The sequence below is a fragment of the Phyllobates terribilis genome, unplaced genomic scaffold (genome assembly GCF_046119375.1).
Source record: "Phyllobates terribilis strain yellow unplaced genomic scaffold, ASM4611937v1 Scaffold_13__5_contigs__length_258822181, whole genome shotgun sequence".
NCBI classification, from domain to species: Eukaryota; Metazoa; Chordata; class Amphibia; order Anura; family Dendrobatidae; genus Phyllobates; species Phyllobates terribilis.
The window spans coordinates 143,711,490-143,729,598 of NW_027362773.1; the positions used below are offsets into that span (position 1 = coordinate 143,711,490).

At 41.1% G+C, this 18,109-nt stretch overlaps 1 protein-coding gene across 4 annotated transcripts in view; it reads right to left on the reverse strand.

Annotated features, from left to right (window-relative positions):
* Positions 1 to 18,109, reverse strand: part of BRSK2 (BR serine/threonine kinase 2) — a 182,409-nt gene that overhangs the window by 33,909 nt on the left and 130,391 nt on the right. For all 4 annotated transcript variants that reach the window (XM_073658769.1, XM_073658767.1, XM_073658766.1 and 1 more), the window contains exons 16-17: positions 15,657 to 15,780; positions 15,349 to 15,529 (exon numbers count right to left, since the gene is read on the reverse strand). In XM_073658769.1, the coding sequence (XP_073514870.1) occupies positions 15,349 to 15,529; positions 15,657 to 15,780 (305 nt within the window). The remainder of the gene's footprint in view (positions 1 to 15,348; positions 15,530 to 15,656; positions 15,781 to 18,109) is intronic.

Here is an 18,109-nt window from a genome sequence, read left to right on the forward strand (position 1 = left end):
GTATATCACCCATGTACTGTGACATCACTGTATTTATTATCTCTGTACTGTGACATCACATTGTTTATAACCCATGTACTGTGACATCAGTGTTTATAACCCATGTACTGTGACATCACTGTGCTAATCACCCATGTACTGTGACATCACTGTGTATATTACCCATGTACTGTGACATCACTGTGTATATCACCCATGTTTTGTGACATCACTGTGTTTATAACCCAAGTACTGTGACATCACTGTGTATATCACCCATGTACTGTGACATCACTGTATTTATTATCTCTGTACTGTGACATCACAGTGTTTATAAACCATGTACTGTGACATCACAGTCTTTATAACCCATGTACTGTGACATCACTGTGTATATCACCCATGTACTGTGACATCACTGTATTTATTATCTCTGTACTGTGACATCACAGTGTTTATAAACCATGTACTGTGACATCACAGTCTTTATAACCCATGTACTGTGACATCACTGTGTATATCACCCATGTTTTGTGACATCACTGTGTTTATAACCCATGTACTGTCATATCACAGTGTTTATAACCCATGTACTGTGACATCACAGTGTTTATAACCCATGTACTGTGACATCACTGTGTATATCACCCATGTACTGTGACATCACTGTGTATATCACCCATGTTTTGTGACATCACTGTGTTTATAACCCATGTACTGTGACATCACTGTATATATCACCCATGTACTGTGACATCACTGTATTTATTATCTCTGTACTGTGACATCACTGTGTATATCACCCATGTTTTGTGACATCACTGTGTTTATAACCCAAGTACTGTGACATCACTGTGTATATCACCCATGCACTGTGACATCACTGTGTATATCACCCATGCACTGTGACATCACTGTGTATATCACCCATGTACTGTGACATCACTGTATTTATTATCTCTGTACTGTGACATCACAGTGTTTATAACCCATGTACTGTGACATCACGGTATATATCACCCATGCACTGTGACATCACTGTGTATATCACCCATGTTTTGTGACATCACTGTGTTTATAACCCATGTACTGTGATATCACAGTGTTTATAACCCATGTACTGTGACATCACTGTGTATATCACCCATGTACTGTGACATCACTGTGTATATCACCCATGTTTTGTGACATCACTGTGTTTATAACCCATGTACTGTGACATCACTGTATATATCACCCATGTACTGTGACATCACTGTGTATATCACCCATGTACTGTGACATCACTGTGTATATCACCCATGTACTGTGACATCACTGTGTTTATAACCCATGTACTGTGACATCACTGTGTATATCACCCATGTACTGTGATATCACTGTGTATATCACCCATGTACTGTGACATCACTGTGTATATCACCCATGTACTGTGATATCACTGTGTATATCACCCATGTACTGTGACATCACTGTGTTTATAACCCATGTACTGTGACATCACTGTGTATATCACCCATGTACTGTGACATCACTGTGTTTATAACACATGTACTGTGACATCACTGTGTATATCACCCATGCACTGTGACATCACTGTGCTAATCACCCATGCACTGTGACATCACTGTGTATATCACCCATGTACTGTGACATCACAGTATTTTTTATCTCTGTACTGTGACATCACAGTGTTTATAACCCATGTACTGTGACATCACAGTGTTTATAACCCATGTACTGTGACATCACTGTGTATATCACCCATGCACTGTGACATCACTGTGTATATCACCCATGTACTGTGACATCACTGTGTATATCACCCATGTACTGTGACATCACTGTGTATATCACCCATGTACTGTGACATCACTGTGTTTATAACCCATGTACTGTGACATCACTGTGCTAATCACCCATGTACTGTGACATCACTGTGTATATCACCCATGTACTGTGACATCACTGTGCTAATCACCCATGTACTGTGACATCACTGTGCTAATCACCCATGTACTGTGACATCACTGTGTATATCACCCATGTACTGTGACATCACTGTATTTATTATCTCTGTACTGTGACATCACAGTGTTTATAACCCATGTACTGTGACATCACTGTGTATATCACCCATGCACTGTGACATCACTGTGTATATCACCCATGTACTGTGACATCACTGTTTATATCACCCATGCACTGTGACATCACTGTGTATATCACCCATGTACTGTGACATCACTGTGTTTATAACCCATGTACTGTGACATCACAGTATTTATAACCCAGGTACTGTGTCATCACTGTGTATATCACCCATGTACTGTGACATCACTGTATTTATTATCTCTGTACTGTGACATCACAGTGTTTATAACCCATGTACTGTGACATCACAGTTTTTATAACCCATGTACTGTGACATCACTGTGCTAATCACCCAAGCACTGTGACATCACTGTGTATATCACCCATGCACTGTGACATCACTGTGTATATCACCCATGCACTGTGACATCACTGTGTATATCACCCATGCACTGTGACATCACTGTGTATATCACCCATGCACTGTGACATCACTGTGTATATCACCCATGCACTGTGACATCACTGTGTATATCACCCATCTACTGTGACATCATTGTGTAAATCACCCATGTACTGTGACATCACTGTGTATATCACCCATGTACTGTGACATCACTGTATTTATTATCTCTGTACTGTGACATCACAGTGTTTATAACCTATGTACTGTGACATCACAGTGTTTATAACCCATGCACTGTGACATCACTGTGCTAATCACCCATGTACTGTGACATCACTGTGTATATCACCCATGTACTGTGACATCACTGTGTATATCACCCATGTACTGTGACATCACTGTGTATATCACCCATGTACTGTGACATCACTGTGCTAATCACCCATGTACTGTGACATCACTGTGCTAATCACCCATGTACTGTGACATCACTGTGTATATCACCCATGCACTGTGACATCACTGTGTATATCACCCATGCACTGTGACATCACTGTGTATATCACCCATGCACTGTGACATCACTGTGTATATCACCCATGCACTGTGACATCACTGTGTATATCACCCATGCACTGTGACATCACTGTGTATATCACCCATCTACTGTGACATCATTGTGTAAATCACCCATGTACTGTGACATCACTGTGTATATCACCCATGTACTGTGACATCACTGTATTTATTATCTCTGTACTGTGACATCACAGTGTTTATAACCTATGTACTGTGACATCACAGTGTTTATAACCCATGCACTGTGACATCACTGTGCTAATCACCCATGTACTGTGACATCACTGTGTATATCACCCATGTACTGTGACATCACTGTGTATATCACCCATGTACTGTGACATCACTGTGTATATCACCCATGTACTGTGACATCACTGTGCTAATCACCCATGTACTGTGACATCACTGTGCTAATCACCCATGTACTGTGACATCACTGTATTTATTATCTCTGTACTGTGACATCACAGTGTTTATAACCTATGTACTGTGACATCACAGTGTTTATAACCCATGCACTGTGACATCACTGTGCTAATCACCCATGTACTGTGACATCACTGTGTATATCACCCATGTACTGTGACATCACTGTGTATATCACCCATGTACTGTGACATCACTGTGCTAATCACCCATGTACTGTGACATCACTGTGCTAATCACCCATGTACTGTGACATCACTGTGTATATCACCCATGTACTGTGACATCACAGTGTATATCACCCATGCACTGTGACATCACAGTGTATATCACCCATCTACTGTGACATCATTGTATAAATCACCCATGTACTGTGACATCACTGTGTATATCACCCATGTACTGTGACATCACTGTATTTATTATCTCTGTACTGTGACATCACAGTGTTTATAACCTATGTACTGTGACATCACAGTGTTTATAACCCATGCACTGTGACATCACTGTGCTAATCACCCATGTACTGTGACATCACTGTGCTAATCACCCATGTACTGTGACATCACTGTGTATATCACCCATGTACTGTGACATCACTGTGTATATCACCCATGTACTGTGACATCACTGTGTATATCACCCATCTACTGTGACATCATTGTGTAAATCACCCATGTACTGTGACATCACTGTGTATATCACCCATGTACTGTGACATCACTGTATTTGTTATCTCTGTACTGTGACATCACAGTGTTTATAACCTATGTACTGTGACATCACAGTGTTTATAACCCATGCACTGTGACATCACTGTGCTAATCACCCATGTACTGTGACATCACTGTGTATATCACCCATGTACTGTGACATCACTGTGTATATCACCCATGTACTGTGACATCACTGTGTATATCACCCATGTACTGTGACATCACTGTGCTAATCACCCATGTACTGTGACATCACTGTGCTAATCACCCATGTACTGTGACATCACTGTATTTATTATCTCTGTACTGTGACATCACAGTGTTTATAACCTATGTACTGTGACATCACAGTGTTTATAACCCATGCACTGTGACATCACTGTGCTAATCACCCATGTACTGTGACATCACTGTGTATATCACCCATGTACTGTGACATCACTGTGTATATCACCCATGTACTGTGACATCACTGTGTATATCACCCATGTACTGTGACATCACTGTGCTAATCACCCATGTACTGTGACATCACTGTGCTAATCACCCATGTACTGTGACATCACTGTGTATATCACCCATGTACTGTGACATCACAGTGTATATCACCCATGCACTGTGACATCACAGTGTATATCACCCATCTACTGTGACATCATTGTATAAATCACCCATGTACTGTGACATCACTGTGTATATCACCCATGTACTGTGACATCACTGTATTTATTATCTCTGTACTGTGACATCACAGTGTTTATAACCTATGTACTGTGACATCACAGTGTTTATAACCCATGCACTGTGACATCACTGTGCTAATCACCCATGTACTGTGACATCACTGTGCTAATCACCCATGTACTGTGACATCACTGTGTATATCACCCATGTACTGTGACATCACTGTGTATATCACCCATCTACTGTGACATCATTGTGTAAATCACCCATGTACTGTGACATCACTGTGTATATCACCCATGTACTGTGACATCACTGTATTTGTTATCTCTGTACTGTGACATCACAGTGTTTATAACCTATGTACTGTGACATCACAGTGTTTATAACCCATGCACTGTGACATCACTGTGCTAATCACCCATGTACTGTGACATCACTGTGTATATCACCCATGTACTGTGACATCACTGTGTATATCACCCATGTACTGTGACATCACTGTGTATATCACCCATGTACTGTGACATCACTGTGCTAATCACCCATGTACTGTGACATCACTGTGCTAATCACCCATGTACTGTGACATCACTGTATTTATTATCTCTGTACTGTGACATCACAGTGTTTATAACCTATGTACTGTGACATCACAGTGTTTATAACCCATGCACTGTGACATCACTGTGCTAATCACCCATGTACTGTGACATCACTGTGTATATCACCCATGTACTGTGACATCACTGTGTATATCACCCATGTACTGTGACATCACTGTGTATATCACCCATGTACTGTGACATCACTGTGCTAATCACCCATGTACTGTGACATCACTGTGCTAATCACCCATGTACTGTGACATCACTGTGTATATCACCCATGTACTGTGACATCACTGTGTATATCACCCATGCACTGTGACATCACTGTGTATATCACCCATCTACTGTGACATCATTGTGTAAATCACCCATGTACTGTGACATCACTGTGTATATCACCCATGTACTGTGACATCACTGTATTTATTATCTCTGTACTGTGACATCACAGTGTTTATAACCTATGTACTGTGACATCACAGTGTTTATAACCCATGCACTGTGACATCACTGTGCTAATCACCCATGTACTGTGACATCACTGTGTATATCACCCATGTACTGTGACATCACTGTGTATATCACCCATGTACTGTGACATCACTGTGTATATCACCCATCTACTGTGACATCATTGTGTAAATCACCCATGTACTGTGACATCACTGTGTATATCACCCATGTACTGTGACATCACTGTATTTATTATCTCTGTACTGTGACATCACAGTGTTTATAACCTATGTACTGTGACATCACAGTGTTTATAACCCATGCACTGTGACATCACTGTGCTAATCACCCATGTACTGTGACATCACTGTGTATATCACCCATGCACTGTGACATCACTGTGTATATCACCCATCTACTGTGACATCATTGTGTAAATCACCCATGTACTGTGACATCACTGTGTATATCACCCATGTACTGTGACATCACTGTATTTATTATCTCTGTACTGTGACATCACAGTGTTTATAACCCATGCACTGTGACATCACTGTGCTAATCACCCATGTACTGTGACATCACTGTGTATATCACCCATGTACTGTGACATCACTGTGTATATCACCCATGTACTGTGACATCACTGTGTATATCACCCATGTACTGTGACATCACTGTGCTAATCACCCATGTACTGTGACATCACTGTGTATATCACCCATGTACTGTGACATCACTGTGCTAATCACCCATGTACTGTGACATCACTGTGTATATCACCCATGTACTGTGACATCACTGTGTTTATAATCCATGTACTGTGACATCACTGTGTATATCACCCATGTACTGTGACATCACTGTGTATATCACCCATGTACTGTGACATCACTGTGTATATCACCCATGTACTGTGACATCACTGTGTTCATAACCCATGTACTGTGACATCACTGTGCTAATCACCCATGTACTGTGACATCACTGTGTATATCACCCATGTACTGTGACATCACTGTATTTATTATCTCTGTACTGTGACATCACAGTGTTTATAACCTATGTACTGTGACATCACAGTGTTTATAACCCATGCACTGTGACATCACTGTGCTAATCACCCATGTACTGTGACATCACTGTGTATATCACCCATGTACTGTGACATCACTGTGTATATCACCCATGCACTGTGACATCACTGTGTATATCACCCATGCACTGTGACATCACTGTGTATATCACCCATCTACTGTGACATCATTGTGTAAATCACCCATGTACTGTGACATCACTGTGTATATCACCCATGCACTGTGACATCACTGTGTATATCACCCATCTACTGTGACATCATTGTGTAAATCACCCATGTACTGTGACATCACTGTGTTTATTATCTCTGTACTGTGACATCACAGTGTTTATAACCTATGTACTGTGACATCACAGTGTTTATAACCCATGCACTGTGACATCACTGTGCTAATCACCCATGCACTGTGACATCACTGTGCTAATCACCCATGCACTGTGACATCACTGTGCTAATCACCCATGTACTGTGACATCACTGTGTATATCACCCATGTACTGTGACATCACTGTGTATATTACCCATGTACTGTGACATCACTGTGTATATCACCCATGCACTGTGACATCACTGTGTATATCACCCATCTACTGTGACATCATTGTGTAAATCACCCATGTACTGTGACATCACTGTGTATATCACCCATGTACTGTGACATCACTGTATTTATTATCTCTGTACTGTGACATCACAGTGTTTATAACCCATGCACTGTGACATCACTGTGCTAATCACCCATGTACTGTGACATCACTGTGTATATCACCCATGTACTGTGACATCACTGTGTATATCACCCATGTACTGTGACATCACTGTGTATATCACCCATGTACTGTGACATCACTGTGCTAATCACCCATGTACTGTGACATCACTGTGTATATCACCCATGTACTGTGACATCACTGTGCTAATCACCCATGTACTGTGACATCACTGTGTATATCACCCATGTACTGTGACATCACTGTGTTTATAATCCATGTACTGTGACATCACTGTGTATATCACCCATGTACTGTGACATCACTGTGTATATCACCCATGTACTGTGACATCACTGTGTTTATAACCCATGTACTGTGACATCACTGTGCTAATCACCCATGTACTGTGACATCACTGTGTATATCACTCATGTACTGTGACATCACTGTGTTTATAATCCATGTACTGTGACATCACTGTGCTAATCACCCATGTACTGTGACATCACTGTGTATATCACCCATGTACTGTGACATCACTGTGTTTATAATCCATGTACTGTGACATCACTGTGTATATCACCCATGTACTGTGACATCACTGTGTTTATAACCCATGTACTGTGACATCACTGTGCTAATCACCCATGTACTGTGACATCACTGTGTTTATAACCCATGTACTGTGACATCACTGTGCTAATCACCCATGTACTGTGACATCACTGTGTTTATAACCCATGTATTGTGACATCACAATGTTTATAACCCATGGACTGTGACATCACAGTGTTTATAACCCATGTACTGTGACATCATTGTGCTTATCACCCATGTACTGTGACATCACTGTGTTTATAACCCATGTACTGTGACATCACTGTGTATATCACCCATGCACTGTGACATCACTGTGCTAATCACCCATGCACTGTGACATCACTGTGTATATCACCCATGTACTGTGACATCACAGTATTTTTTATCTCTGTACTGTGACATCACAGTGTTTATAACCCATGTACTGTGACATCACAGTGTTTATAACCCATGTACTGTGACATCACTGTGTATATCACCCATGCACTGTGACATCACTGTGTATATCACCCATGTACTGTGACATCACTGTGTATATCACCCATGCACTGACATCACTGTGTATATCACCCATGTACTGTGACATCACTGTGTTTATAACCCATGTACTGTGACATCACTGTGCTAATCACCCATGTACTGTGACATCACTGTGTATATCACCCATGCACTGTGACATCACTGTGTATATCACCCATGTACTGTGACATCACTGTGCTAATCACCCATGTACTGTGACATCACTGTGTATATCACCCATGTACTGTGACATCACTGTATTTATTATCTCTGTACTGTGACATCACAGTGTTTATAACCCATGTACTGTGACATCACTGTGTATATCACCCATGCACTGTGACATCACTGTGTATATCACCCATGTACTGTGACATCACTGTTTATATCACCCATGGACTGTGACATCACTGTGTATATCACCCATGTACTGTGAGATCACTGTGTTTATAACCCATGTACTGTGACATCACAGTATTTATAACCCATGTACTGTGACATCACTGTGTATATCACCCATGTACTGTGACATCACTGTATTTATTATCTCTGTACTGTGACATCACAGTGTTTATAACCCATGTACTGTGACATCACAGTGTTTATAACCCATGTACTGTGACATCACTGTGCTAATCACCCAAGCACTGTGACATCACTGTGTATATCACCCATGCACTGTGACATCACTGTGTATATCACCCATCTACTGTGACATCATTGTGTAAATCACCCATGTACTGTGACATCACTGTGTATATCACCCATGTACTGTGACATCACTGTATTTATTATCTCTGTACTGTGACATCACAGTGTTTATAACCTATGTACTGTGACATCACAGTGTTTATAACCCATGCACTGTGACATCACTGTGCTAATCACCCATGTACTGTGACATCACTGTGTATATCACCCATGTACTGTGACATCACTGTGTATATCACCCATGTTTTGTGACATCACTGTGTTTATAACCCATGTACTGTGACATCACTGTGTATATCACCCATGTACTGTGACATCACTGTATTTATTATCTCTGTACTGTGACATCACATTGTTTATAACCCATGTACTGTGACATCAGTGTTTATAACCCATGTACTGTGACATCACTGTGCTAATCACCCATGTACTGTGACATCACTGTGTATATTACCCATGTACTGTGACATCACTGTGTATATCACCCATGTTTTGTGACATCACTGTGTTTATAACCCAAGTACTGTGACATCACTGTGTATATCACCCATGTACTGTGACATCACTGTATTTATTATCTCTGTACTGTGACATCAGTGTTTATAAACCATGTACTGTGACATCACAGTCTTTATAACCCATGTACTGTGACATCACTGTATATATCACCCATGCACTGTGACATCACTGTGTATATCACCCATGTTTTGTGACATCACTGTGTTTATAACCCATGTACTGTCATATCACAGTGTTTATAACCCATGTACTGTGACATCACAGTGTTTATAACCCATGTACTGTGACATCACTGTGTATATCACCCATGTTTTGTGACATCACTGTGTTTATAACCCATGTACTGTGACATCACTGTATTTATTATCTCTGTACTGTGACATCACAGTGTTTCTAAACCATGTACTGTGACATCACTGTATTTATTATCTCTGTACTGTGACATCACTGTGTATATCACCCATGTTTTGTGACATCACTGTGTTTATAACCCAAGTACTGTGACATCACTGTGTATATCACCCATGCACTGTGACATCACTGTGTATATCACCCATGCACTGTGACATCACTGTGTATATCACCCATGTACTGTGACATCACTGTATTTATTATCTCTGTACTGTGACATCACAGTGTTTATAAACCATGTACTGTGACATCACAGTGTTTATAACCCATGTACTGTGACATCACTGTGTATATCACCCATGTACTGTGACATCACGGTATATATCACCCATGCACTGTGACATCACTGTGTATATCACCCATGTACTGTGACATCACGGTATATATCACCCATGCACTGTGACATCACTGTGTATATCACCCATGTTTTGTGACATCACTGTGTTTATAACCCATGTACTGTGACATCACTGTATATATCACCCATGTACTGTGACATCACTGTATTTATTATCTCTGTACTGTGACATCAGTGTTTCTAACCCATGTACTGTGACATCACTGTATTTATTATCTCTGTACTGTGACATCACAGTGTTTCTAACCCATGTACTTTGACATCAGTGTTTATAACCCATGTACTGTGACATCACTGTGTATATCACCCATGCACTGTGACATCACTGTGTATATCACCCATGCACTGTGACATCACTGTATTTATTATCTCTGTACTGTGACATCACAGTGTTTATAACCCATGTACTGTGACATCACTGTGTATATCACCCATGCACTGTGACATCACTGTGTATATCACCCATGTACTGTGACATCACTGTGTATATCACCCATGCACTGTGACATCACTGTGTATATCACCCATGTACTGTGACATCACAGTGTTTATAACCCATGTACTGTGATATCACTGTGCTAATCCTAATCACCCATGTACTGTGACATCACTGTGTATATCACCCATGTACTGTGACATCACTGTGTATATCACCCATGCACTGTGACATCACTGTGTATATCACCCATGTACTGTGACATCACAGTGGTTATAACCCATGTACTGTGATATCACTGTGCTAATCCTAATCACCCATGTAGTGTGACATCACTGTGTATATCACCCATGTACTGTGACATCACTGTGTATATCACCCATGTTTTCTGACATCACTGTGTTTATAACCCATGTACTGTGACATCACTGTGTATATCACCCATGTACTGTGACATCACTGTATTTATTATCTCTGTACTGTGACATCACAGTGTTTCTAACCCATGTACTGTGACATCACTGTATTTATTATCTCTGTACTGTGACATCACAGTGTTTCTAACCCATGTACTGTGACATCAGTGTTTATAACCCATGTACTGTGACATCACTGTGTATATCACCCATGCACTGTGACATCACTGTGTATATCACCCATGTACTGTGACATCACTGTGTATATCACCCATGCACTGTGACATCACTGTGTATATCACCCATGTACTGTGACATCAGTGTTTATAACCCATGTACTGTGACATCACAGTGTTTATAACCCATGTACTGTGATATCACTGTGCTAATCCTAATCACCCATGCACTGTGACATCACTGTGTATATCACCCATGTACTGTGACATCATTGTGTTTATAACCCATGTACTGTGACATCACTGTGTATATCACCCATGCACTGCGACATCACTGTGTATATCACCCATGTACTGTGACATCACTGTTTATATCACCCATGCACTGTGACATTACTGTATTTATTATCTCTGTACTGTGACATCACAGTGTTTATAACCCATGTACTGTGACATCACTGTGCTAATCACCCATGTACTGTGACATCACTGTTTATATCACCCATGCACTGTGACATCACTGTATTTATTATCTCTGTACTGTGACATCACAGTGTTTATAACCCATGTACTGTGACATCACTGTGCTAATCCTAATCACCCATGTACTGTGACATCACTGTGTATATCACCCATGCACTGTGACATCACTGTGTATATCACCCATGTTTTGTGACATTACTGTGTTTATAACCCATGTACTGTGACATCACTGTGTATATCACCCATGCACTGTGACATCACTGTGCTAATCACCCATGTACTGTGACATCACTGTGTATATTACCCATGTTCTGTGACATCACTGTGTATATCACCCATGTACTGTGACATCATTGTGTTTATAACCCATGTACTGTGACATCACTGTGTATATCACCCATGTACTGTGACATCACTGTGCTAATCACCCATGTACTGTGACATCACTGTGTATATCACCCATGTACTGTGACATCACTGTGTATATCACCCATGCACTGTGACATCACTGTATTTATTATCTCTGTACTGTGACATCACAGTGTTTATAACCCATGTACTGTGACATCACTGTGCTAATCCTAATCACCCATGTACTGTGACATCACTGTGTATATCACCCATGCACTGTGACATCACTGTGTATATCACCCATGTTTTGTGACATTACTGTGTTTATAACCCATGTACTGTGACATCACTGTGTATATCACCCATGCACTGTGACATCACTGTGCTAATCACCCATGTACTGTGACATCACTGTGTATATTACCCATGTTCTGTGACATCACTGTGTATATCACCCATGTACTGTGACATCATTGTGTTTATAACCCATGTACTGTGACATCACTGTGTATATCACCCATGTACTGTGACATCACTGTGCTAATCACCCATGTACTGTGACATCACTGTGTATATCACCCATGTACTGTGACATCACTGTGTATATCACCCATGCACTGTGACATCACTGTATTTATTATCTCTGTACTGTGACATCACAGTGTTTATAACCCATGTACTGTGACATCACTGTGCTAATCCTAATCACCCATGTACTGTGACATCACTGTGTATATCACCCATGTACTGTGACATCACTGTATTTATTATCTCTGTACTGTGACATCACAGTGTTTATAACCTATGTACTGTGACATCACAGTGTTTATAACCCATGTACTGTGACATCACTGTGCTAATCCTAATCACCCATGTACTGTGACATCACTGTGTATATCACCCATGTACTGTGACATCACTGTATTCATTATCTCTGTACTGTGACATCACAGTGTTTATAACCTATGCACTGTGACATCACTATTATAGGATTTCACAGTGATTATTATTATTGATATGCTGTTTACATTTGGTCATTAACTCTTTGCCGTGGCATGAATATTGTTATGATCTCTGTGCAGAGTTATCACTTTTTATAGTCTCTGCATTACTACAACTCTCTATTACTATACCTTGTGCATGTCGTGGCCTAGGACATCCTCTGCCGCCACACAGGAGGATACCGTTCTTACATGCTGCATGTAAAGTCATGGGCCCTGTTACACAATTTGCATTGGTCCCTGGAACTTTATGCTATGCCTTTACCTGTGTCTGCATACATTACAGACCAAAAGTTTGGACACACCTTCTCATTTAAAGATTTTTCTGTATTTTCATGACTTTGAAAATTGTACATTCACACTGAAGGCATCAAAACTATGAATTAACACATGTGGAATTATATACTTAACAAAAAAGTGTGAAACAACTGAAAATATGTCTTATATTCTAGGTTCTTCAAAGTAGCCACCTTTTGCTTTGATGACTGCTTTGCACACTCTTGGCATTCTCTTGATGAGCTTCAAGAGGTAGTCACATCTCTACAACAACTGTTAAGAGGAGACTTTGTGCAGCAGGCCTTCATGGTAAAATAGCTGCTAGGAAACCACTGCTAAGGACAGGCAACAAGCAGAAGAGACTTGTTTGGGCTAAAGAACACAAGGAATGGACATTAGACCAGTGGAAATCTGTGCTTTGGTCTGATGAGTCCAAATTTGAGATCTTTGGTTCCAACCACCGTGTCTTTGTGCAACGCAGAAAAGGTGAACGGATGGACTCTACATGCCTGGTTCCCACCGTGAAGCATGGAGGAGGAGGAGTGATGGTGTGGGGGTGGTTTGCTGGTGACACTGTTGGGGATTTATTCAAAATTGAAGGCATACTGAACCAGCATGGCTACCACAGCATCTTGCAGCGGCATGCTATTCCATCCGGTTTGCGTTTAGTTGGACCATCATTTATTTTTCAACAGGATAATGACCCCAAACACACCTCCAGGCTGTGTAAGGGCTATTTGACCAAGAGGGAGAGTGATGGGGTGCTACGCCAGATGACCTGGCCTCCACAGTCACCAGACCTGAACCCAATCGAGATGGTTTGGGGTGAGCTGCACTGCAGAGTGAAGGCAAAAGGGCCAACAAGTGCTAATCATCTCTGGGAACTCCTTCAAGATTGTTGGAAGACCATTTCCGGTGACTACCTCGTGAAGCTCATCAAGAGAATGCCAAGAGTGTGCAAAGCAGTCATCAAAGCAAAAGGTGACTACTTTGAAGAACCTAGAATATAAGACATATTTTCAGTTGTTTCACACTTTTTTGTTAAGTATATAATTCCACATGTGTTAATTCATAGTTTTGATGCCTTCAGTGTGAATGTACAATTTTCATAGTCATGAAAATATGGAAAAATCTTTAAAGGAGAAGGTGTGTCCAAACTTTTGGTCTGTACTGTATACTAAAGAATTTTACAAAAAAATTCAGATAATACCATGGATTTTCCATTTGGGTGTTCAGATCCACGAAGAGCAGATTGTTTCTGGCATATGGTGGGATGGACACATAAAAGGTGAACAGTAAAGGTAATAGATGTGAGGGGCCAGTGATACCTGATAGCAGAGTAAAGGTGACTGAGTAAATCCCGCAGTCCTTCTGCTTCTCTCCACTTTCTGTATATGTAATATCCACTTGAAACTTTACTGGCTTCTGGAAGACAGATGGACCCCCTGTGGACTTGTACTCAGCCCGGAAACTGGTTTGCGATATCACACTGTGACTAAGACTTGGGATCTACAGAAGACACATTGAAAATGGATGGGTCTGGGTGACTCCGAGCTACAGCTAAAAAAATTATATGACCACAAAGGATCAATGGTTCATAGGAAACAGTGTATTAATAATATATATATAGTCTTACCGATAGAAAGGCTTGTACTATGTCAGCTTTAATGGAGCTTAAAGGCTTGTCCTTAATGACCACAAAGATCTGATCCTCTTTCTCCAAAGTAAGGAAGTTACCAAACCAAGACTTCTTGGCCAGTCTGGGATGAAAGCAGATAAAAAAGACAATATATGAGTCCAAAGAAGAAAAAAAACTAAGTGTAGAGACTTTTATGTGCATGTGTGTTATGTGCTGATCTCTATGCTCTATGGTAATGGTAAGTCTACATATACAATTCAGCAGTGAATCCGCGGAAAAATCCACGTTACAACACTAATTTCACCCTCGCTGTATTGAAGGTGGTGAAATCTGTGACAGAATTTGAAAAGCTGAAGATCTGAAATTCTGCATGGAATGTAAATTTCCTTACTGATTAAGGGTTCATACACACACTGCGTTTTTGCCAAAATATTTGTGCACATTTTTGCTGCAGAAAAAAACTGAAGCTTTTTACAGTCCAGCAAATCAGATTTCTGAAGTCGCAGACACATGCTACTTATTTTTTTTTCCTTGTAGATTTGAACCATCAAAGTATTTTTTCTTTTCAAATCTGCAGCGTGTCAATTCTTTCAGAGCTTTTGCAGAGTTTTTTACCCATTAAAATTAATGGAAAAATAACGTATATAAAAACTCATAAAAAGTACAAGCTGTATCAAGTGCACGTTAGTGATGAGCGAGCCTGTATTGTTAACCCTTTCGGCGAGCACGCTCGGGTGCTCGCCGAGTATTTGCAGTGTGCTCGGCATCTATGTTAGTGTCGCCGCGGTTGCATGTGTCACGGCTGCTAAACAGCTGTTTCACATGCAGGGATTGCCTGTTTGTTAGGCAATCCCTGCATGTGTCACAGCTGTTTAACAGCCGTGACACATGCAGCCGCGGCGACACTAACATAGATGCCGAGCACACCGCAAATACTTGGCGAGCACCCGAGCGTGCTCGCCGAAAGGGTTAACAATACAGAGTGGATGGTGAATTTAGGAGGCAGGGGGGAGGGAAAGAAGCATTTTTCTCTGAGAACATATATTAAAAAGTTACTTCTATTTGCTTGTACAATTGATTTATGCAAAGTTTGTTAAAAGGAAAGTGACCATTTAACCTAAAAATGATATGTATTGCTACTGATGTCCTGGAAACCTCTAACCAAGTTCTTAGGAACCCCCAGGGTATCAGAAAATTGTATGGTCGTCTCAGGACAAATGTCACCACGGCTTTATAAAACCCACTAATAACCATCCAATCTAATGTCAAACGTCACAATAGACTCATGCATTTAATAATTGCCATTTCAAATAATGATTGGTTGAATTTCTGATATGAAGGTTGGCTTAATTTGAAGTTGAATATTGAGTAAAAAAGTAGATAAAAATTCATACAAGTTTAGACCTTATATGTCTATGTTTAGGTCTATAGAGGGGAATGGCTAGACTACTCGGATACAAGTCTGTCTCTGGACCTGTGGATTTGAAGGAATCATTGTGAACGATCTGAAGGACATTTCCATCATCACCTATCTAAACTTTCTACCACTGTTAGTAATAGGACCTGGCTGTGGCTAATAATTAGAGTAAGGAGTCGTTATGTAAATTCAGTAGCCTGAAAACGGAGTGGTCGGAGTAGGCGAAAGGATACACACAACTTCCATCTATGGGAGAGCTAAAACGAAGGATAAATAATATAATCTGGTTGGAAAGAGGAGTCTATCATAAATGTACCATATTTTTCGGACCATAAGACGCACTTTTTTCCCCCCAAATTTGGGAGAAAAGTGGTGGGTGCGTCTTATGGTTCGAACGTACCGGGAGTTGCGGTGGTGGTGGAGTGGGGTCGTATGAAGCAGGGTCCTTTGATACCCCCCCTCAGGTACCCGGCGGTGGCAGCAGAAAAGGTGAGATGCTGCGGGGCCGGTGTCATCTTCCTGAATCCGTGATCTACAAGAAAATGGCCGCTGAGATCCCAGACTGTGCATGCACCCAGCTCGGGAGGCCATTTTCCTGTAGATCACGGCTTCAGGAAGATGGCCGCGACTCCCGGAAAAGCAGCGCATGCCGCTCTGCCTTACCGCCTACAGCCAGACATCGGCTCCGCAGCATCTCACCACTTCTGCTGCTGCCACCAGGTTCCTGAAGGAGGGAACAAAGGGCCTACTTCCTATGATACTGCGCCACCACCACCGCAACTCCCCGCTGCTGGAGCACCCCGGTCCACAGCATTCCTCCACTTCTGCTGGCTTCCTGAGGGACCCTGCCTCCTGTGACCGCCACTCCATCGCCCCCCCAGGTAAGATACCTATTCAGACTATAACACGGACCCCCATCTTATAAAAAATATCCTTTTCCTATTTTCCACCCCTAAATTTGGGGCGCGTCTTATGGTCCGGTGTGTCTTATAGTCCAAAAAATACGGTAACTCTATTCACAAAGATATGGAAT